The sequence below is a fragment of the Pan paniscus genome, chromosome 20 (genome assembly GCF_029289425.2).
Source record: "Pan paniscus chromosome 20, NHGRI_mPanPan1-v2.0_pri, whole genome shotgun sequence".
Classification (NCBI taxonomy): Eukaryota; Metazoa; Chordata; class Mammalia; order Primates; family Hominidae; genus Pan; species Pan paniscus.
In genome coordinates this window covers 54,843,981-54,863,648 of record NC_073269.2, presented here as the reverse complement: position 1 = coordinate 54,863,648, position 19,668 = coordinate 54,843,981, and the positions used below count along the sequence as shown (strand labels likewise).

General features: G+C 56.1%; 3 protein-coding genes across 7 annotated transcripts; 2 read left to right on the top strand and 1 right to left on the bottom strand.

The window, feature by feature from the left end:
• Positions 1 to 554: 554 nt before the first annotated feature.
• On the bottom strand, positions 555 to 4,969 carry FGF21 (fibroblast growth factor 21). Its single transcript, XM_034945163.4, has 4 exons — positions 4,618 to 4,969; positions 3,931 to 4,511; positions 3,339 to 3,442; positions 555 to 1,545 (listed from the first exon to the last, which is right to left on the bottom strand). The coding sequence occupies exons 2-4, from the start codon at positions 4,163 to 4,165 to the stop codon at positions 1,255 to 1,257; spliced, it is 630 nt and encodes a 209-aa protein (XP_034801054.1). The 5' UTR covers positions 4,166 to 4,511; positions 4,618 to 4,969; the 3' UTR covers positions 555 to 1,254.
• Positions 4,970 to 5,388: 419 nt separating this feature from the next.
• FUT1 (fucosyltransferase 1 (H blood group)) lies at positions 5,389 to 12,979 on the top strand. Of its 3 annotated transcripts, none has more exons than XM_008966693.6 (3): positions 5,389 to 7,157; positions 7,360 to 7,992; positions 9,192 to 12,979. In XM_008966693.6, exons 2-3 carry the CDS (start codon positions 7,626 to 7,628, stop codon positions 10,292 to 10,294), a joined length of 1,470 nt encoding a protein of 489 aa, XP_008964941.2. In that variant the 5' UTR covers positions 5,389 to 7,157; positions 7,360 to 7,625; the 3' UTR covers positions 10,295 to 12,979. The 3 variants fall into 3 exon arrangements, with proteins under 3 accessions (XP_008964941.2, XP_054959497.1, XP_063456545.1); XM_055103522.2 differs by having other exon boundaries at positions 5,389 to 7,590; positions 7,757 to 7,992; XM_063600475.1 differs by having other exon boundaries at positions 5,389 to 7,992.
• A 358-nt stretch (positions 12,980 to 13,337) lies between these two features.
• On the top strand, positions 13,338 to 19,598 carry IZUMO1 (izumo sperm-oocyte fusion 1). Of its 3 annotated transcripts, none has more exons than XM_034946828.3 (10): positions 13,338 to 13,752; positions 14,548 to 14,855; positions 15,192 to 15,266; positions 15,942 to 16,028; positions 16,286 to 16,306; positions 16,956 to 17,036; positions 18,179 to 18,279; positions 18,546 to 18,699; positions 19,010 to 19,187; positions 19,460 to 19,598. In XM_034946828.3, the coding sequence occupies exons 2-10, from the start codon at positions 14,621 to 14,623 to the stop codon at positions 19,578 to 19,580; spliced, it is 1,053 nt and encodes a 350-aa protein (XP_034802719.1). In that variant the 5' UTR covers positions 13,338 to 13,752; positions 14,548 to 14,620; the 3' UTR covers positions 19,581 to 19,598. The 3 variants fall into 3 exon arrangements, with proteins under 3 accessions (XP_034802719.1, XP_003814124.1, XP_034802718.1); XM_003814076.4 differs by having other exon boundaries at positions 13,338 to 14,045; positions 19,460 to 19,597; XM_034946827.3 differs by having other exon boundaries at positions 13,338 to 14,855.
• The last annotated feature ends 70 nt before the right edge of the window (positions 19,599 to 19,668 follow it).

The following is a 19,668-nucleotide window of genomic DNA, read 5'->3' as shown; positions in this document are numbered from 1 at the left end:
TTTTTAAATTAACTTATTATTTTTTTGAAACAGAGTCTTGCTGTACTACTCAGGCTGGAGGACAGTAGCACGATCTCGGCTCCCTGCAACCTCCACCTCCCAGGTTCAAGTGATTCTTCTGCCTCAGCCCCCCCGAGTAGCTGGGACAACAGACGCCCACCACCACGTCTGGCTAGTTTTTGTATTTTTAGTAGAGATGGGGTTTCACCGTGTTGGCCAGGCTGGTCTAACTCCTGACCTCAGGCAATCCACCTGCCTTGGCTTCCCAAAGTGCTGGGATTACAGGCGTAAGCCATGGTGCCTGGTCTCATTTTATTTGTTTACTTATTTATTTATTTTGAGACTTTTTGAGTCTTGCTCTGTCGCCCAGGCTGGAGTGCAATGGCTCAATCTCAGCTCACTGCAACCTCCACCTCCGGGATTCAAGCGATTCTCCTGCCTCAGCCTCCCAAGTAGCTGGGATTACAGGCATGTGCTACCACGCCTGGCTAATTTTTGTATTTTTGGTAGAGATGGGGTTTCACCATGTTGGCCAGGCTGGTCTCGAACTCCTGACCTCAGGTGATTTGCCCGCCTGGGTCTCCCAAAGTGCTGGGATTACAGGTGTGAGCCACCACTCCCGGCCAGTCTTGTCCTTTCAGAGAGCAGGGATAGTCCACAGTCCCTGGGGACACTTAGCAGAGTAGAAAAGTGAGGCTGGGCTGGGCACAGTGACTCAAGCCTGTAATCCCAGCACTTTGGGAGGCCAAGGCAGGCAGGTCATGAGGTCAAGAGATGGAGAGCATCCTGGCCAACATGGCGGAACCCTATCTCTACTAAAATTACAAAATTAGCTGGGTGTGGTGGCACACGACTGTAATCACAGCTACTCGGGTGGCTGAGGCAGGAGAATTGCTTGAACCTGGGAGGTGGAGGTTGGAGTGAGCCAAGATCGCGCCACTGCACTCCAGCCTGGGTGACAGAGCGAGACTCCGTCTCAAAAAAAAAAAAAGAAAAGAAAGGAAAAAAGAAAAGAAAAAAGTGAGGCCCAGTGGGAAGCCAGGACCCTAGGACCATGTGAGGGGAGGTGTAAAGGGGGTTGTCCGGGGCAAGGGAGACAAAACAGCTGCCATGTCTTCCCTCAAACACTCACACATGCTCATTCTTATCCTCCTCTGGAACTCTTTATTATCTCAAGTAAGAAAAATAAAAAAATAAATAAGATAAATAACCTAATAAATAAAGAGGAGATGTCATAGTAAACAGCCTCTGGCTTCAGGAAGCGTAGCTGGGGCTTCGGCCCTGGGAAGGTCCCACCATGCTCAGAGGGTCCGAGGAGCCCACATCGGGGGGCTGGGGGGCCAGGATTCCGGGTGGCTCCGGGGGTGCGGGGGGCAGGCCTGGTAGTGGCAGGAAGCGAGCTGGTCCTCGGGGTGCAGGGTCCCGGTGTGGGGACTTGTTCCCCGGCAGGTGCAGCGGGAGGCCGTGGGCCTCGGACTGGTAAACATTGTATCCGTCCTCAAGAAGCAGCTCCCGGAAGCTGCAGGCCTCAGGGTCAAAGTGGAGCTAGCGGACAAAAACAGGATCAGAGACAGGGTTCCTCTATGTTTTCCTGATGTAAGACCCAGGATCCAGGCCCCAGAGCCTCCTCCCTCAGACCCAGGATCCAGGCCCCAGAGCCTCCTCCCTCAGACCCAGGATCCAGGCCCCAGCCCTGCCTCCCTCAGACCCAGGATCCAGGCCCCAGCCCTGCCTCCCTCAGACCCAGGATCCAGGCCCCAGCCCTGCCTCCCTCAGACCCAGGGGTCCAGACCCTAGTCTCTCCTCCATCCGACCCAGGAGTCCAGGCCCCCAGCGCCTCCTCCCTCAGACCTGGGGTTCCAGGCCCCAGCCCTGCCTCCCTCAGACCCAGGATCCAGGCCCCCAGAGCCTCCTCCCTCAGACCCAGGGGTCCAGACCCCCAGCCTCTCCTCCCTCAGACCCAGGGGTTCCAGGCCCCAGCCCTGCCTCCCTCAGACCCAGGATCCAGGCCCCAGCCCTGCCTCCCTCAGACCCAGGGGTCCAGGCCCCAGCCCTGCCTCCCTCAGACCCAGGATCCAGGCCCCAGCCCTGCCTCCCTCAGACCCAGGATCCAGGCCCCAGCCCTGCCTCCCTCACACCCAGGATCCAGGCCCCAGAGCCTCCTCCCTCAGACCCAGGATCCAGGCCCCCAGAGCCTCCTCCCTCAGACCCAGGATCCAGGCCCCAGCCCTGCCTCCCTCAGACCCAGGATCCAGGCCCCAGCCCTGCCTCCCTCAGACCCAGGATCCAGGCCCCAGCCCTGCCTCCCTCAGACCCAGGGGTCCAGACCCTAGTCTCTCCTCCATCCGACCCAGGAGTCCAGGCCCCCAGCGCCTCCTCCCTCAGACCTGGGGTTCCAGGCCCCAGCCCTGCCTCCCTCAGACCCAGGATCCAGGCCCCCAGAGCCTCCTCCCTCAGACCCAGGGGTCCAGACCCCCAGCCTCTCCTCCCTCAGACCCAGGGGTTCCAGGCCCCAGCCCTGCCTCCCTCAGACCCAGGATCCAGGCCCCAGCCCTGCCTCCCTCAGACCCAGGGGTCCAGGCCCCAGCCCTGCCTCCCTCAGACCCAGGATCCAGGCCCCAGAGCCTCCTCCCTCAGACCCAGGATCCAGGCCCCAGCCCTGCCTCCCTCAGACCCAGGGGTCCAGACCCCAGCCCTGCCTCCCTCAGACCCAGGATCCAGGCCCCAGCCCTGCCTCCCTCAGACCCAGGATCCAGGCCCCCAGCCCCTCCTCCCTCAGACCCAGGAGTCCAGGCCCCCAGCCCCTCCTCTAGGAAACAAAACAGCGAAGGCAGGTTTTGTTTTTACCCCAGGGCTCTCCTGCAGGGACCTGCCTCTCAGTTCAGACTTCACAGAGAACATTCCAGCCCTCGGAGCCATCAGTGCTCTCTCAGGCCAGGCGGGGGGTCTCCCTAGCACTCAAGGTCCTGGTCACTTTACTGGCCATGGCTTCCCCGAGTGTCCCTGTGCCCAGCATGAGCCGTGCACACAGGGGCCGTGTGGGCAGGAGCAGGGGTTACTGAATCACGAGACTCCCAATAACCTGAGCCTCAGGCCGCTCCAGCATCCACACATCACATGATTGAGGTCAGTGGTGCCCCGGCCTGGGCCTCAGTTTCCTCATCTTGCAAACATTGATGACAACAACTTCAACCTCCAAAGGTTGCAACTGGGGGCGTGCAGAGCAAATAGAATCAAGTCTGGCTCCGGGGGGGATGAGCAAGACACGGCACCCCAGGCTGTGAGGGCGACATATAGGAGGAGCATGGTGGGTGGTGAGGAGGGTCCTGGAAACTCACCGATCCATACAGGGCCCCATCTGGCCTCTGGCACAGGAACCTGGATGTCTTGACTCCCAAGATTTGAATAACTCCCGGCTTCAAGGCTTTCAGCTGCAGGAGACCTAAGGGGAGAAAGCGATAAGGTGGTTCGAGGACCTCTCCCACCCGGGACTGTCCCACCACCCGGCTCTGTCCCACCATCCAGCTCTGTCCCAGCCCTGGGAGTCCAAGCCCACAGCCCACCTCCTCCCTCAGACCCAGGAGAAGTCCAAGCCAAAGCCCCCTCCCCACTCAGACCCAAGAGTCCAGGACCCCAGCCCTTCCTCCTTCAAACCCAAGAGTCCAGACCCCCAGCCCCTCCTCCCTCAGACCCAGGGGTCCAGACCCAGCCCCTCCTCCCTCAGACCCAGGGGTCCAGACCCAGCCCCTCCTCCCTCAGACCCAGGGGCCCAGATCCCCAGCCCTCCTCCCTCAGACCCAGGGGCCCAGGCCCCCAGCCCCTCCTCCCTCAGACCCAGGGGCCCAGGCCCCCAGCCCCTCCTCCCTCAGACCCAGGAATCCAGACCCACAGCCCCTCCTCCCTCAGACCCAGGCTCTGGCCCACACTCACTTTCGGGGCTCTGGTCAGCAGCGCCCCCCACCGTCCCATCCTCCCTGATCTCCAGGTGGGCTTCTGTCTGCTGGGCATCATCTGTGTAGAGGTACCGCTGCCGGACTTGGCCCCCGAATTGCAGGAGAGGACTGGAGTCAGGGATGGGGTGTGCCTGGCAGGCTCCCAGCAGAAGACCAGCCAGCACAGAAACCCACAGTCCTGAGTGCTCGAACCCGGTCTCGTCCGAGTCCATCAATGGCTCGGGTCCTCAGGTGATCTCCGGGGTGTGAGCTTGGAGAAGCTGAGTGGTTTAGAATTGGTGCCAGATTCCGGTTGTCCAGGTGAGTAGACTCAGGTGGCCTGAGTGCCTGGGTCCTCTTTCGGCTGGATCCTCAGCTGACAGAACACCCCTGTTTTTTGGGATAGATGCAGAAGCTCCAGAATTTATACCCAGACAGGCCCGCCCAATCACCCTCCCTGCGCCTGAACCATGATATTTGACCCACTTGGCAGGAGCTACAGAATTCCATCGTGGCAAGGGCAGCCTGAATGGATGATGTAACCTGGGGTCCTTTCAATGGAGGGCCAGACTCCTGGGTCTAGGGGATGAGGGAGGGGAGGATCGGGTTAGCTGGGACCCAGGTGAAAGGGGCTGGGGGCCCACATTCCTGAGTCTCAGAGAGAAGGATCTGGGGTCTCAAGCACCTGAGTCGGAGGGAGGAGGGGTGCTGGGCTCCTGGAAGAACCACCTCTTGGACCATTTATGCAGATCACGCAGAACAAGAGAAATTTCTGCACCCCATCTGAATTTCTAAGTTTGGGGGGAGGGCGTGATCTGACACTGAGGTTCCTTGATCCTCAGCAAGGCGGCAATTGCTGTACGAAAGAAGCGACCGCATCTGAGACACAAGTGTCCTGCCTTGGAAGCCTCTCACCTGGCCGTGGGCCAACCTCAACTTCATCTGTCCCTGCTCAGATGCTCAGACCCTGGACATCCCAGCCTCCTCCTCCCTGATGCAATCCTGGTGTTTCTTTCACCAGAGAAGCCATCCCAGGCCCAGGCAGGTGCTCCTGAAATAACCTGGGGGGAGGGGTGGCTGAAAGTCCCTGACTGGAGTTGGCAGCCAAGCCAGGCCCTGGAGTGGGCACCCAGAGGGAAGACAGGTTGGCTAATTTCCTGGAGCCCCTAAGGGTGCAAGGATAGGCCTTCTGTGTCTGAGGGAGGAGGGCTGGGGCTCTGGACTCCTGGGTCTGAGGGAGGAGGGGTGGGGGGCCTGGACTCCTGGGTCTGAGGGAGGAGGGTCTGGGCCTGTACTCCTGGATCTGAGGGAGGAGGGGCTGGGGAACTTGGGCTCTGGGGTCTGAGGGAGGAGGGGGCTTTGGTCTGGACTCCTGGGTCTGAGGGAGTAGGGGCTAGGGATCTGGACTCGTGGGTGTGAGGGAGGAGGGGCTGGGGGCCTGGACTCCTGGATCTGAGGAAGGAGGGGCGGGGGGCTTGGACTCCTGGGTCTGAGGAAGGAGGGGCGGGGGGCCTGGACTCCTGGGTCTGAGGGAGGAGGGGCCGGGGGCCTGGACTCCTGGGTCTGAGGGAGGAGGGGCCGGGAGCCTGGACTCCTAAGTCTGAGGGAGGAGGGTCTGGGGGCCTGGACTGCTGGGTGTGAGCAGAAGGGTCTGGGTGCTGGGAGTCCTGAGCCTGGAGAGATGATGGTTAAACTTCTGGGAATCAAGTCAAACTCCTGCGTCCTTGACATTGATGTATCTTGAATGCGAGGGTCAGTCTGTGGGGAAGGATTACCCAGGTGCCGAGGCAAGAGACTGAAGGCACAAACTGTTTCAGTATAATAAAGAAAATAGTTAGAATAAGAATAGTTATAATACAAATTAGATATAGAGATGATCATGGACAGTATCAATCATTAGTGTAAACATTATTAATCATTAGCTGTTACTTTTATTCTTTGTTGTATAACTAATATAACCAGGAAACAACGGGTGGGTATAGGGTCAGGTACTGAAGGGACATTGTGAGAAGTGACCTAGAAGGCAAGAGGTGAGCCTTCTGTCACACCGGCATAAGGGCCGCTTGAGGGCTCCTTGGTCAAGCGGGAACGCCAGTGTCTGGGAAGGCACCCGTTACTCAGCAGACCACGAAAGGGAATCTCCTTTTCTTGGAGGAGTCAGGGAACACTCTGCTCCACCAGCTTCTTGTGGGAGGCTGGGTATTATCCAGGCCTGCCCGCAGTCATCCTGCTGTGCTGTGCTGTGCTTCAATGGTCACGCTCCTTGTCCTCTTGCATTTTCCTCCCGTACTCCTGGTTCCTCTTTGAAGTTCGTAGTAGATAGCGGTAGAAGAGATAGTGAAAGTCTTTTTTTTTTTTTTTTTTTGAGGCGGAGTCTCGCTCTGTCCCCCAGGCTGGAGTGCAGTGGCGTGATCTCGGCTCACTGCAATCTCCGCCTCCTGGGTTCACACCATTCTCCTGCCTCACCCTCCCAAATAGCTAGGACTACAGGCGCCCTCCACCACGCGCCCGGATAATTTTTTGTATTTTTAGTAGAGACAGGGTTTCACCGTGTTAGCCAGGATGGTCTCCACCTCCTGACCTTGTGATCCGCCCGCCTCAGCCTCCCAAAGTGCTGGGATTACAGGCGTGAGCCACCGCGCCCGCCCGAAATAGTGAAAGTCTTAAAGTCTTTGATCTTTCTTATAAGTGCAGAGAAGAAAACGCTGACGTATGCTGCCTTCTCTTTCAGCTTCGGCTGCCTAAAAGGGAAGGGCCCCCTGTCCCATGATCACGTGACTTGCTTGACCTTATCAGTCATTTGGACGACTCACCCTCCTTATCCTGCCCCCCTTGTCTTGTATACAGTAAATATCAGCGCGCCCAGCCATTCGGGGCCACTACCGGTCTCTGCGTCTTGGTGGTAGTGGTCCCCCGGGCCCAGCTGTTTTCTCTTTATCTCTTTGTCTTGTGTCTTTATTTCTTACAATCTCTCCTCTCCGCACAGGGGAAGAACACCCACCCGCAAAGCCCCGTAGGGCTGGACCCTACGTTAGCCTGCCCTGCTCGGGGTTGGCGATGCTGGAGGTGGGCCTTGGACCAGAGAAAATGCTTTAATTAGGTGACAAGCGGGCAGAGGCCTTTGTCTCTGGCGCCGGCAGCCACGGCCCCCGCTGACGGCGTGGGAAACAGACCCTGTTCCACTCCGGTCTCCAGCCTTGGAATGGTTGCCTTCGTGCAATGCAGGTCTGGAAAGTAGCAGTTTGGCACGGGACCCTAGAATTCCCCAAAAGGAGTGACTAGGGGCTGGGATTCTGGAATTTGAGTGTGGACGGTGAGGCGGGGGGTGTGGGAGATCGGAGACCCTGGTGGGCGCGGGGGCACCTGCAGGCTGGAGGCCCTCGCGCGCTCCGGCGGCAGCCTGGCAAACAGGTTCTCCATCCCCCAGGAGGACGCGGCAGAGGGCGGACGATCGCTCCACTCGCCGGGACCAGGTGCGGGGGCCCTGCCCAGCCGCTGGGGTGTGGCCAGGCTCGAAGCACCCAGGTGTCGGGGGCCGACTCTAAGCCCTGGCACCGGAAGAGAGAGGGCGGCGGATTGGACCTCCCGGCTCCAGCATTGCAACTGGGCGCTCCGTCTCCTGGTCCACGCAATGATGCCGCGGCTGCTCAGAAGCCAGGTAGCCTGCCCCGGGTGAAGCCTTCGCGCAGGTCAATGACGGGGCGGAGGGGCAGGGCGCGGTCCCCTGCATCCCTGATCTGGGGAGCGGTGGGCCCAGGGGCCATCGCCTTAGCCCCTGGCGCTGGGGCTCGGCGCCAAGTGACGGGCGGGGCTCCACCTTCCAGCCATCCGCCCGGCCCGGGAGGGCGGACGCCGCGAGACTCCCGGCCGCGCCCTCTCCTTCCTCTCCTCCCCAAGCCCTCGCTGCCAGTCCGGACAGGCTGCGCGAAGGGGAGGGCTGCCGGGCCGGATAGCCGGACGCCTGGCGTTCCAGGGGCGGCCGGATGTGGCCTGCCTTTGCGGAGGGTGCGCTCCGGCCACGAAAAGCGGACTGTGGATCTGCCACCTGCAAGCAGCTCGGGTAAGTGGGGACTGCCCCACTCAGTTGTTCCTGGGACCCAGGAACAACTCCTTCAGAACCAGGAGGTGCACCCCCAACCTCCTCTCCAGGTCTTCCTAAGGCCCTAGGAATCTCCGCCACCTCCCCAGCCATTACTCCTCCAGCAACCAAGATGCTCCTTCCGCTCCTGACCCTCCAGCCTCTCTTGTTTTACTTGAACTATCGTTTCCCATCATCACCTCTGTGGTGGATTTTGCACCTCTCAGACAGGTACTCCTGAGAAACAGGCTGGTGGAAGAGTCCAGTATCAGCGGAACTTACAGGAGGGGAGACTCGAGATTCCTTCAGGAAAGGTGTAGGAACCTGGACCACTTTTTTTTTTTTTTTCTTTTTTTAAGACAGGGTCCCTCTCTGTCGCGCAAGCTGGAGTGCAGTCAGCGGTGCTATCGCGGCTCATTGTGAGCTCCGGGGATCCTCCCGCCTTAGCATCCGGTGTAGCTGAGACCACAGACATGTGCCACCATGCCAAGCTAATTTTATTTATTTTTTTTGGAGACGGAGTTTCACTCTTGTTGCCCAGGCTGGAGTGTAATGGCATGATCTCAGCTCACCGCAACCCCCGCCCCCCGGGTTCAGGCGATTCTCCTGCCTCAGCCTCCCGAGTGGCTGGGATTACAGGCATGCGCCACCATGCCCGGCTAATTTTGTATTTTAAGTAGAGACAGGGTTTCTCCACATTGGTCAGGCTGGTCTCGAACTCCCAACCTCAGGTGATCCACCCACCTTGGCCTCCCAAAGTGCTGGGATTACAGGTGTGAGCCACCGCGCCGGGCCCATGCCAAGCTAATTTTAAAATTTTTTTGTAAGAGTGCTCTGTTGCCCAGGCTGATCTTGAACTCCTAGGCTCAAGGGATCCTCCCATCTCAGCCTCCCAATATGCTGGGATTACAGGTGTGAGCCACAGTGCCCAGCCAAACCATGGCTATCTTGAAAACCACTTGTCTTCCAGTCCCCATGCCCCGAAATTCCAAGGCTCTCATCCCTGAAACCTAGGAATCAGGCTCTCCCTACCTCAGCCCCAGGAGTCTAAACCTTTAACTTCCTCTTTCCCTGGGACTAAGGAGTGCTGCACCCCAGGCGCCTCCCTTACCCCACATCCCTCCTCAGCCTCCCCTCCTCAGCCTCAGTGCATTTGCTAATTCGCCTTTCCTCCCCTGCAGCCATGTGGCCCCCGAGCCATCGTCAGCTCTGCCTGGCCTTCCTGCTAGTCTGTGTCCTCTCTGTAATCTCCTTCTTCCTCCATATCCATCAAGACAGCTTTCCACATGGCCTAGGCCTGTCGATCCTGTGTCCAGACCGCGGCCTGGTGACACCCCCAGTGGCCATCTTCTGCCTGCCGGGTACTGCGATGGGCCCCAACGCCTCCTCTTCCTGTCCCCAGCACCCTGCTTCCCTCTCCGGCACCTGGACTGTCTACCCCAATGGCCGGTTTGGTAATCAGATGGGACAGTATGCCACGCTGCTGGCTCTGGCCCAGCTCAACGGCCGCCGGGCCTTTATCCTGCCTGCCATGCATGCCGCCCTGGCCCCGGTATTCCGCATCACCCTGCCCGTGCTGGCCCCAGAAGTGGACAGCCGCACGCCGTGGCGGGAGCTGCAGCTTCACGACTGGATGTCGGAGGAGTACGCGGACTTGAGAGATCCTTTCCTGAAGCTCTCTGGCTTCCCCTGCTCTTGGACTTTCTTCCACCATCTCCGGGAACAGATCCGCAGAGAGTTCACCCTGCACGACCACCTTCGGGAAGAGGCACAGAGTGTGCTGGGTCAGCTCCGCCTGGGCCGCACAGGGGACCGCCCGCGCACCTTTGTCGGCGTCCACGTGCGCCGTGGGGACTATCTGCAGGTTATGCCTCAGCGCTGGAAGGGTGTGGTGGGCGACAGCGCCTACCTCCGGCAGGCCATGGACTGGTTCCGGGCACGGCACGAAGCCCCCGTTTTCGTGGTCACCAGCAACGGCATGGAGTGGTGTAAAGAAAACATCGACACCTCCCAGGGCGATGTGACGTTTGCTGGCGATGGACAGGAGGCTACACCGTGGAAAGACTTTGCCCTGCTCACACAGTGCAACCACACCATTATGACCATTGGCACCTTCGGCTTCTGGGCTGCTTACCTGGCTGGCGGAGACACTGTCTACCTGGCCAACTTCACCTTGCCAGACTCTGAGTTCCTGAAGATCTTTAAGCCGGAGGCCGCCTTCCTGCCCGAGTGGGTGGGCATTAATGCAGACTTGTCTCCACTCTGGACATTGGCTAAGCCTTGAGAGCCAGGGAGACTTTCTGAAGTAGCCTGATCTTTCTAGAGCCAGCGGTACATGGCTCCAGAGGCCTGGCATCTTCTGGAGAAGCTTGTGGTGTTCCTAAAGCGAATGGGTGCCTGTATCCAGAGTGATTCTAGTTGGGAGAGTTGGAGAGAAGGGGGACGTTTCTGGAAATGTCTGAACATTCTAGAACTAGCAAAACATCTTGTCCTGATGGCTGGCAGGCAGTTCTAGAAGCCACAGTGCCCACCTGCTCTTCCCAGCCCATATCTACAGTACTTCCAGATGGCTGCCCCCAGGAATGGGGAACTCTCCCTCTGGTCTACTCTAGAAGAGGGGTTACTTCTCCCCTGGGTCCTCCAAAGACTGAAGGAACATATGATTGGTCCAGAGCAAGCAGTCACCAAGTCCCCTTCTGTGTTTCTGGAGCGATTCTAGAGGGAGACTTGTTCTAGAGAGGACCAGGTTTGATGCCTGTGAAGAACCCTGCAGGGCCCTTATGGACAGGATGGGGTTCTGGAAATCCAGATAACTAAGGTGAAGAATCTTTTTAGTTTTTTTTTTTTTTTTTTTTGGAGACAGGGTCTCGCTCTGTTGCCCAGGCTGGAGTGCAGTGGCGTGATCTTGGCTCACTGCAACTTCCGCCTTCTGGGTTCAAGCGATTCTCCTGTCTCAGCCTCCTGAGTAGCTGGGACTACAGGCACAGGCCATTATGCCCGGCTAATTTTTGTATTTTTAGTAGAGACGGGGTTTCACCACGTTGGCCAGGATGGTCTCGACCTCCTGACCTTGTGATCCACCTGCCTTGGCCTCCCAAAGTGCTGGGATTACTGGCATGAGCCACTGTGCCCAGCCCGGATAATTTTGTTTTAATTATTTATTTATTTATTTATGTTTTGAGAGGGAGTCTTGCTCTGTAGCCCAGGCCAGAGTGCAGTGGCGCGATCTCAGCTCACTGCAAGCTCCGCCTCCCGGATTCATGCCATTCTGCCTCAGCCTCCTGAGTAGCTGGGACTACAGGCGCCCGCCACCATGCCCGGCTAATTTTTTTTGTATTTTTAGTAGAGACGGGGTTTCATCGTGTTAACCAGGATGGTCTCGATCTCCTGACCTCGTGATCCGCCCACCTCGGCCTCCCACAGTGCTGGGATTACCGGCGTGAGCCACCATGCCTGGCCCGGATAATTTTTTTTAATTTTTGTAGAGATGAGGTCTTGTGATATTGCCCAGGCTGTTCTTGAACTCCTGGGCTCAAGCAATCCTCCCACCTTGGCCTCCCAGAATGCTGGGTTTACAGATGTGAGCCAGCACACCGGGCCAAGTGAAGAATCTAATGAATGTGCAACCTAATTGTAGCATCTAATGAATGTTCCACCATTGCTGGAAAAATTGAGATGGAAAACAAACAATCTCTAGTTGGCCAGCGTCTTGCTCTGTTCACAGTCTCTGGAAAAGCTGGGGTAGTTGGTGAGCAGAGCAGGACTCTGTCCAACAAGCCCCACAGCCCCTCAAAGACTTTTTTTTGTTTGTTTTGAGCAGACAGGCTAAAATGTGAACATGGGGTGAGGGATCACTGCCAAAATGGTACAGCTTCTGGAGCAGAACTTTCCAGGGATCCAGGGACACTTTTTTTTAAGCTCATAAACTGCCAAGAGCTCCATATATTGGGTGTGAGTTCAGGTTGCCTGTCACAATGAAGGAAGTTGGTCTTTGTCTGCAGGTGGGCTGCTGAGGGTCTGGGATCTGTTTTCTGGAAGTGTGCAGGTATAAACACACCCTCTGTGCTTGTGACAAACTGTCAGGTACTGTGCTCATTGCTAACCACTGTCTGTCCCTGAACTCCCAGAACCACTACATCTGACTTTGGGCAGGTCTGAGATAAAACGATCTAAAGGTAGGCAGACCCTGGACCCAGCCTCAGATCCAGGCAGGAGCATGAGGTCTGGCCAAGGTGGACAGGGTTGTCGAGATCTCAGGAGCCCCTTGCTGTTTTTTGGAGGGTGAAAGAAGAAACCTTAAACATAGTCAGCTCTGATCACATCCCCTGTCTACTCATCCAGACCCCATGCCTGTAGGCTTATCAGGGAGTTACAGTTACAATTGTTACAGTACTGTTCCCAACTCAGCTGCCACGGGTGAGAGAGCAGGAGGTATGAATTAAAAGTCTACAGCACTAACCCGTGTCTCTGTAGCTTTTTTTGGAGCCAGAGCCACTGTGTATGTGTGTGTGGGTTTGTGTGTGTGTGTGTGTGTGTGTGTGTGTAAGAGAGTGGAGGAAAAGGTGGGGTACTTCTGAAGACTTTTATTTTTTTTTAATTAATTTATTTTTTTTCGGAGATTGAGTCTTGCTCTGTGGCCCAGGCTGGAGTGCAGTAGTGTGATCTCGGCTCACTGCAAACTCCCACCTCTCGGATTCTGGTGCCTCAGCCTCCCAAGTAGCTGGGACTACAGACGTTCGCCACCATGCCCAGCTAATTTTTGTATTTTTAGTAGAGACGGGGTTTCACCATGTTAGCCAGGCTGGCCTCGAACTCCTGACCTCAGACAATCTGCCCGCCTCGGCCTCCCAAAGCGCTGGAATTACAAGCGTGAGCCACCGCGCCCGGCCCTGAGGATTTTTATTACTCGTGATTGGGAGTACTGTCCCTACTTAGATCTGACAGCCCCTTGTTGCTGGACTTGTGTGAGTTGTGGTCCCTGTTTTTCTGGTTCCCTGTTTCTATCACACAGGAGAGAGAGACCTTCCAGGACCCTAACGTCTGAGCCCCCAGTTGCTCACTCCTGGACTCTCAGTATTGGCCCCCAGTCCTCTCCTCCCACTGGGACCTCCGCGTGGGCAGAAGAGGCGGAGGAGGGAGCGGATTATCACTGAACTACATTTCCCGGAAAGCTATGAGGTTGGCAGCGCCAGTCAGCTACAGAGAAAGAGGCCCCAGGGCATTTTGGGAGTTGTAGTCTTAGGGCTAAAATGTCCACTTCGTGGCTCGACAGCCGTTTCCAAGGACCGCGGTCGGGGCGGCAGCGGCCTGGGGGGCCGGATCTAGCCCAAAGCCTGGGTCCTGGGGCAAGGGGAGGGGAGGAAACTGAAGGCCTGAGTCCGGTCCTTGACTCTGGAAGCCAGAGCAGTCAGGAGGCTTCCTCTTCCCTAGATGCTGGGAAAGTTCTAGTCCAAAAAGGCTGCAGCCTCTGTGACGTCATGGAGCGATAGGCGGGACCTCCCTTTGTTGCAGTCCAATCAGACAGAGTTGGGTTTCTGGGTGGGGCCGAGGAAACCCCCAAGGAATATCTATAAAGGAATTCGGGCCCCTACGTGAGAAGCTAGGAGGGGGTGGTTCCAGGAGTTCCTTGTGGAGAGGGGATCGTCCGTGACTCACACCCCGTCGAAAAGCTCTCGATTTCACGCAACCAACCTTACCCTCGTCCCCAACACAATCCTTGATTTTACCCCTGGGAAAATTAGCGTAGGTGGTCATGACCCCGGCTTCCTCTTTAAAAGCCCTCAGAACCTGGACCGGGCTCCTCAATGAACCCTAGTGTTAGAGGCCACAAATCAGGAATCAAGGTCGGGGAGCGGCTGTTTAGGGTGCATCACTGTTCAGGATGCATCGGGGCTCCTTTTTCTAAGCGGAAGGGTGCGCCCTGCAAATTGGGAGCCCGTTAGTTTTGGGGAAGGGTGAACAAGGGCCCCCTAGGTCTAGAGGACCGCATGGAGTCTCGCTTAAGTGTTAGTGGGGTCCTCAGTTCTAGGAATCTGGTATGTGTTTTGGTTTTGAAGGAGTTCCGAGTTTGATAATATCGTGGTTGGGTCTGTGTTAGATGTTTATTGGTTTGGGCATTGAATCTTCAGCTTGAGGTTCAACAGGTTTTGGGGGGCTGGCGGGGGAGTGCCTCAGTGTTGCTCTTAAGGGTTGGAGTTCAGGCTCACGTCAATGTGGGGACTTGGAAAATTCCACAGTTTGGGATTTTGGGAAGGGGCGCATGGGGTTGGGAGATTCCAGGTTCTGAGTTTGGGGACTTATGAGTGATTCCTGTTTAATGGTTTTTCTGATCTCTCAGTTGGGGGATTCAGTGAGAACCCTAAATTTTGGGTCCCCTGGATTGGGGCTCAGCTTCACACTTCGGAGGCATTTGATGAAGGACATAGGTCCTCTTTATTTGGAGATTTCCTGAAGATCCTCTTTTCGAGGTTTGCGGACCCCATGGATAGGCGGCCCAGTGGGATTTCTTAAGATGGATTTTGGCTTTTCTCCGTTTAGCGTTCTCCTGCTCTCGGTTTGGGGTGAGAGCACCCTTCCTAACGGTCTTCGGGAACTGTGCGCGCCGGCTGCAATGGGGCCGCATTTTACCCTCCTGTGTGCGGCGCTGGCCGGTTGCTTGCTTCCTGCCGAGGGGTGTGTTATATGTGACCCGTCTGTCGTGCTGGCGCTAAAGTCCCTGGAGAAAGATTACCTGCCTGGCCACCTGGATGCGAAGCATCACAAAGCCATGATGGAAAGGGTAGAGAACGCCGTGAAGGATTTCCAGGAACTGTCGCTTAATGAGGATGCCTATATGGGGGTCGTTGGTGAGGGCAGGGGGGACCACGGACCCCTGGGTCCTGGGAAAGGAGGGAGATAAGACCAGGGAAAGGAAGAGGCTGACAGCAGGGTCTCCGGGATTCGGGAATGGAGAAGGCTGAGATGCAGATTCCGAGGTTCCCCGGGGCTAGTAAATACTGTTTTCCCTATCCTCGGCTGGCAATTTTATGTAATAAAACTACAACTCCCAGAAGGCAACGGGCGGCTGAGTCCTTAACCAGGCCTATCCTTGCCCAGTGGCCTCATGGGTATTGTAGTTTCTAAGATTAGGCGCGCCAATGAGACAGTAAGGCTGGAATCTGGGGTTATATCTCCTCTGACAGATGAGGCCACACTGCAAAAGGGGTCCTGGAGTTTGCTGAAGGATCTGAAACGCATCACAGACAGTGATGTAAAAGGTAAATGCATCAAGGGGGTGGGAGTCCCGAATCTCTCAGAGAAGCCAGCGTTAGTGATGCCTGGTCTCTTGGTCAGATACTAGGCTGTGGACCCAGACCGCCTAGATTCCAATGCCTGCTCTGCCACTTCCTAGCTGTATGGCCTTGAGCAAAGGACTTTGAAGCTCCCTTGGCTCTAAAATGCTTCCTCAGTTGTTCAGTTTAAATGTGTATTGCTGGCCGGGCACGGTAGCTCAGGCCTGTAATCCTGGCACTTTGGAAGGCTGAGGCAGGCAGATTACTTGAGCTCAGTAGTTCAAGACCAGCCTGGCCAACATGGTGAAACCTTGTCTCTACAAAAAATAGACATACGTATACATATTAGCTGGGCATGGTGGTGTGTGCCTGTAGTCCTAGCTACTTGGGGGGTTGAGGCGGGAGGATTGCTTGAGTCCAGGAGTTTGAGGCTGCAGTGAGCCACGATTACACCACTGCACTCCAGCCTGGGTGGCAGGGTAAGACCCTCCCCCATCCCCCAAAATATGCATTGCCTAGCCCAGCAGCTGGCATTATGTTAGACGGTCAATTGTAGTGCCCTTTCCTGAGAAGGCCAGGAAGTAGACTGCCAGACTCTGCAGGCAGAAGTAAACTTCCAACACCTCACATGTGGGATTGGGGGTTCCTGTGTCTTCCCAGGCGATCTGTTCGTGAAGGAGCTATTTTGGATGTTGCACTTGCAAAAGGAAACCTTTGCCACCTATGTTGCTCGATTCCAAAAAGAGGGTGAGAGAAGATGGGAGTCGGTGTCCCCCAGCTCCTCTTTCCACTATCTAAGAGTCCTTGTCTCCTGCCCCTTACTTCTCCAAGCCCAGTTCCTCAGCTTCCCCAACTGCCTCCTCCTTCAGACCCAAGTCTTTTCTCCCTCGAACCCAAAAGCCCAAAGCCCAGCTCTTCCCCCAACCCCCTCTTCCATCATCTTTCATTTAGAAATCTGACTCTGTCATCTCTTTCTTGCTCTCTTTTTTTCTCTTTTGACACAGCTTATTGTCCCAACAAATGTGGTGAGTCTGGATTACAGAAGTTAACCCTCATCCTGCCCTCTGAATAGTCAACCTCCCCACTCGCCTTTTTGGATCCTGGTGGTTTTGTCATTCTCTGCCTTGGAGAGGTTCCTGGGTCTCCAGTATTCTTTCTGCACCATGGATTTCTTGGGGAACAGGTCATATTCTACTTACACTCTTTTTTTTGAGACAGTCTCACCCTGTCGCCCAGGCTGGAGTGCAGTGGCACGATCACGGCTCACTGCAACCTCCACCTCCCAGGTTCAAACTATTCTCCTGCCTCAGCCCCCTGAGTAGCTGGGATTACAGGTGCCCGCCATCACACCCAGCTAATTTTTGTATTTTTAGCAGAGACGGGGTTTCACCATGTTGGTCAGGCTAGTCTTGAACTCTTGACCTTGTGATCCGCCCGCCTCGGCCTCCCAAAGTGCTGGGATTACAGGAGTAAGCCACCGCACCCGGCCTCTACTTACACTCTTTACTGAGGCTTGCTGGAGCCCACTTACTACTTACCTGCGTCCTGGTCCTGTCCCTTTGTCTGACCATCGAGGAATGTCATAGATGACCTGGCCCCAGCCCTTAGCCCTGACCTCTCCTTTTAGCCATGCCCCTTAGTGGGCAAATACAAGCCTTGACCCTGCCCCTCCAGGTGTGATGTTGCAAACTCTGATCTGGTGCAAGAACTGCAAAAAGGAGGTTCACGCTTGTCGAAAGTCCTACGATTGCGGAGGTGAGAGAACTGGACCCAGCAGGAGGAATTGGTGCAGGTGGGGTGGGGCGAGAGGAGAGGCAGTCTAGAGAGAGCCTAGATGGGGGTGTGGGGGCAGTAGACAAGAAAAGGTAGGGTTTAGGCCAGGTGCAGTGGCTCACACCTATAATCCCGCACTTCGAGAGGCTGAGACGGGAGGATCGGGAAGCCAGGAGTTTGAGACCAGCCTGGGCAACATAGCGACACTCCATCTCTACAAAAAAATTTAAAAATTAGTCAGGTGTGGTGTTGCGTTCCTATAGTCCCAGCTACTTGGAAGGCTGAGGCAGGAGGATTGCTTGGACCCAGGAGTTGGAGACTACAGTAAGCTATGATCATACCACTGCACTCCAGCCCAGGCAAAAGAGTGAGACCTTGTCTAAAAAGAAAAAAAAGAGGCTGGGTGCGCTGGCTCACGCCTGTAATCCCAGCACTTTGGGAGGCCGAGGCAGGCGGATCACAAGGTCAGGAGTTCAAGACCAGCCTGGCCAAGATGGTGAAACCATCGTTTTTGTACTAAAAATACAAAAAAATTAGCCAGACATGGTGGTGGGCACCTGTAATCCCAGCTACTCAGGAGGCTGAGGCAGAGAATTGCTTGAACTCGGGAGGCGAAGGTTGTAGTGAGATAAGATCGCGCCACTGCACTCCAGCCTGGGTGACAGAGCGAGACTTCATCTAAAAAAAAAAAAAAAAAAAAGAGAGAGAGCGAGAGAGAAAGAAAAGAGAAAAGACGAGGTTACAACAAATGTAAAGGATTAGGGGAGGGTAAAGAACCGTGAAGGAGGCCCGGCGCAGTGGCTCATGCCTGTAATCCCAGCACTTTGGGATGCTGAGGCAGGCAGATCACCTGAGGTCAGGAGTTCGAGACCAGCCTGTCCAATATGGTGAAACCCCGTCTCTACTAAAAATACAAAAATTAGCCAGGCGTGGTGGCAAGCGCCTGTAGTCCCAGATACTCAGGAGGCTGAGGCAAGAGAATCGCTTGAACCCAGGAAGCGGAGGTTGCAGTGAGCCGAGATCGCGCCAATGCATTCCAGCCTGGGCGACAGAGCGAGTCTCCATCTCAAAAACAAAAACAAAAACAGAATCATGAGTGTCCCATGGTCATCCCCCACCCCCAGAGCGGAATGTGGAAGTTCCTCAAATGGAAGACATGATCCTGGACTGTGAGTTAAACTGGCATCAGGCTTCCGAAGGCCTCACTGATTACAGCTTTTACAGGGTGAGGGCCTCAACTTCTGTAACCCTTGAACTCCCTAGACTACAATACTTGTGTTCTGGATCTATGGGCCTGCACCCACGATTCTCATGACCCAGGAGGGTGGTCTATTACGTGTGGTCTCTACAGACCTCTGGGGACCCCGTGCCCTGACCAGTGACACCCTGGACACTCACCTCCCACACTGAGGCCCTGTGATCTTCTCACCCCTGTACTCCCCCAACCCCTGAATTCCTCAGGCCTCAGTGACCCCTTGAGCTTGGGTCTAGGTTTGGGGGAACAATACGGAGACCTTGGTGTCCAAGGGGAAAGAGGCCACCCTGACCAAGCCCATGGTGGGTCCAGAGGATGCAGGCAGCTACCGCTGCGAGCTGGGCTCTGTGAATTCCAGCCCAGCCACGATCATCAATTTTCACGTCACAGGTCAGTGCTGTGGGGCTGAGAGAAGTGTAGGATTCAGGGCCCAGGAAAGCTGGGGTCCGCGGAGGGGGCGTGGCCTTGGCGATGGGGGCGTGACTTCCTGTTGGGTGTGGTTTCGGGGCACGGGGTGTGGCTTCCTGCCGGGGGCGTGGCCTCTGGCCCCGAGGACAGGGGTTCCCTTGGGTGTGTTCAGGCTTGACACTGTTTAAGGCGTGATTATCTCTGGGATGGCCGGCTACTGGGACGGGCTTGTCTTTGCCAGGGCAGGAACTCCACGCCCTGCCAGGACTGCTCTTTACGCTTTCTCTAACAGTGTTGCCCAAAATGATCAAGGAGGAAAAACCTTCTCCAAATATCGTAACCCCGGGGGAGGCGACCACGGAGTCGTCCATAACCCTCCAGCCTCTGAAGCCCGAGAAAATGCTGGCAAGCCGCCTTCTGGGGCTGCTGATCTGCGGCTCCCTAGCACTGATAACCGGCCTTACCTTTGCGTGAGCAACCCATTGAAGAAGGCAGGCTTGGCTTGGAGTAAGGGGCGGGGCTTCCAGGAATCCAACACAGAAGCTGGTCTGGGGGCTACTGAGGCCTGAGAGCAGGACTTTCCTGGGGATGGAGTGCGGGGGGCTTGAATAGGAGGACTTCGAAGGGCGAGGCTTAGATAATTGCTAGAATAAGGTCACAAAGGGGGAGGTTGGGAGGGGTGTCCCCCACACAATTAGTACCCAAACCGGTTCCATGATCTGCACCCCACTCCCACCCCTAGGATATTTCGTCGAAGGAAGGTGATCGATTTCATCAAATCCTCACTGTTTGGCCTTGGCAGTGGAGCGGCCGAGCAAACCCAGGTCCCAAAAGAAAAGGCCACAGATTCGAGGCAACAATAAAGATTTATCTTGTTGTCTAAGCATCTGACTTACTCCCCGGGACGGGACTGATTCTAGCCTTTGGTTCCCCGAGAGGAGAGGTCTGGGG

What these genes read in the sequence shown, in the direction of transcription:
- FUT1 (XM_008966693.6), top strand. Translation starts at nt 7,626, where the DNA reads ATGACGGGGCGGAGGGGCAGGGCGCGGTCCCCTGCATCCCTGATCTGG. An exon ending in GCCACCTGCAAGCAGCTCGG is followed by an intron (nt 7,993 to 9,191) that starts GTAAGTGGGGAC and finishes CCTCCCCTGCAG; the next exon opens with CCATGTGGCCCCCGAGCCAT.
- IZUMO1 (XM_034946827.3), top strand. Translation starts at nt 14,522, where the DNA reads ATGGATTTTGGCTTTTCTCCGTTTAGCGTTCTCCTGCTCTCGGTTTGG. An exon ending in AAAGTCCTACGATTGCGGAG is followed by an intron (nt 17,037 to 18,178) that starts GTGAGAGAACTG and finishes CCCCACCCCCAG; the next exon opens with AGCGGAATGTGGAAGTTCCT. An exon ending in ATAACCGGCCTTACCTTTGC is followed by an intron (nt 19,188 to 19,459) that starts GTGAGCAACCCA and finishes TCCCACCCCTAG; the next exon opens with GATATTTCGTCGAAGGAAGG.
- FGF21 (XM_034945163.4), bottom strand. Translation starts at nt 4,165, where the DNA reads ATGGACTCGGACGAGACCGGGTTCGAGCACTCAGGACTGTGGGTTTCT. An exon ending in TGCTGACCAGAGCCCCGAAA is followed by an intron (nt 3,443 to 3,930) that starts GTGAGTGTGGGC and finishes TTCTCCCCTTAG; the next exon opens with GTCTCCTGCAGCTGAAAGCC. An exon ending in ATGGGGCCCTGTATGGATCG is followed by an intron (nt 1,546 to 3,338) that starts GTGAGTTTCCAG and finishes TTTGTCCGCTAG; the next exon opens with CTCCACTTTGACCCTGAGGC.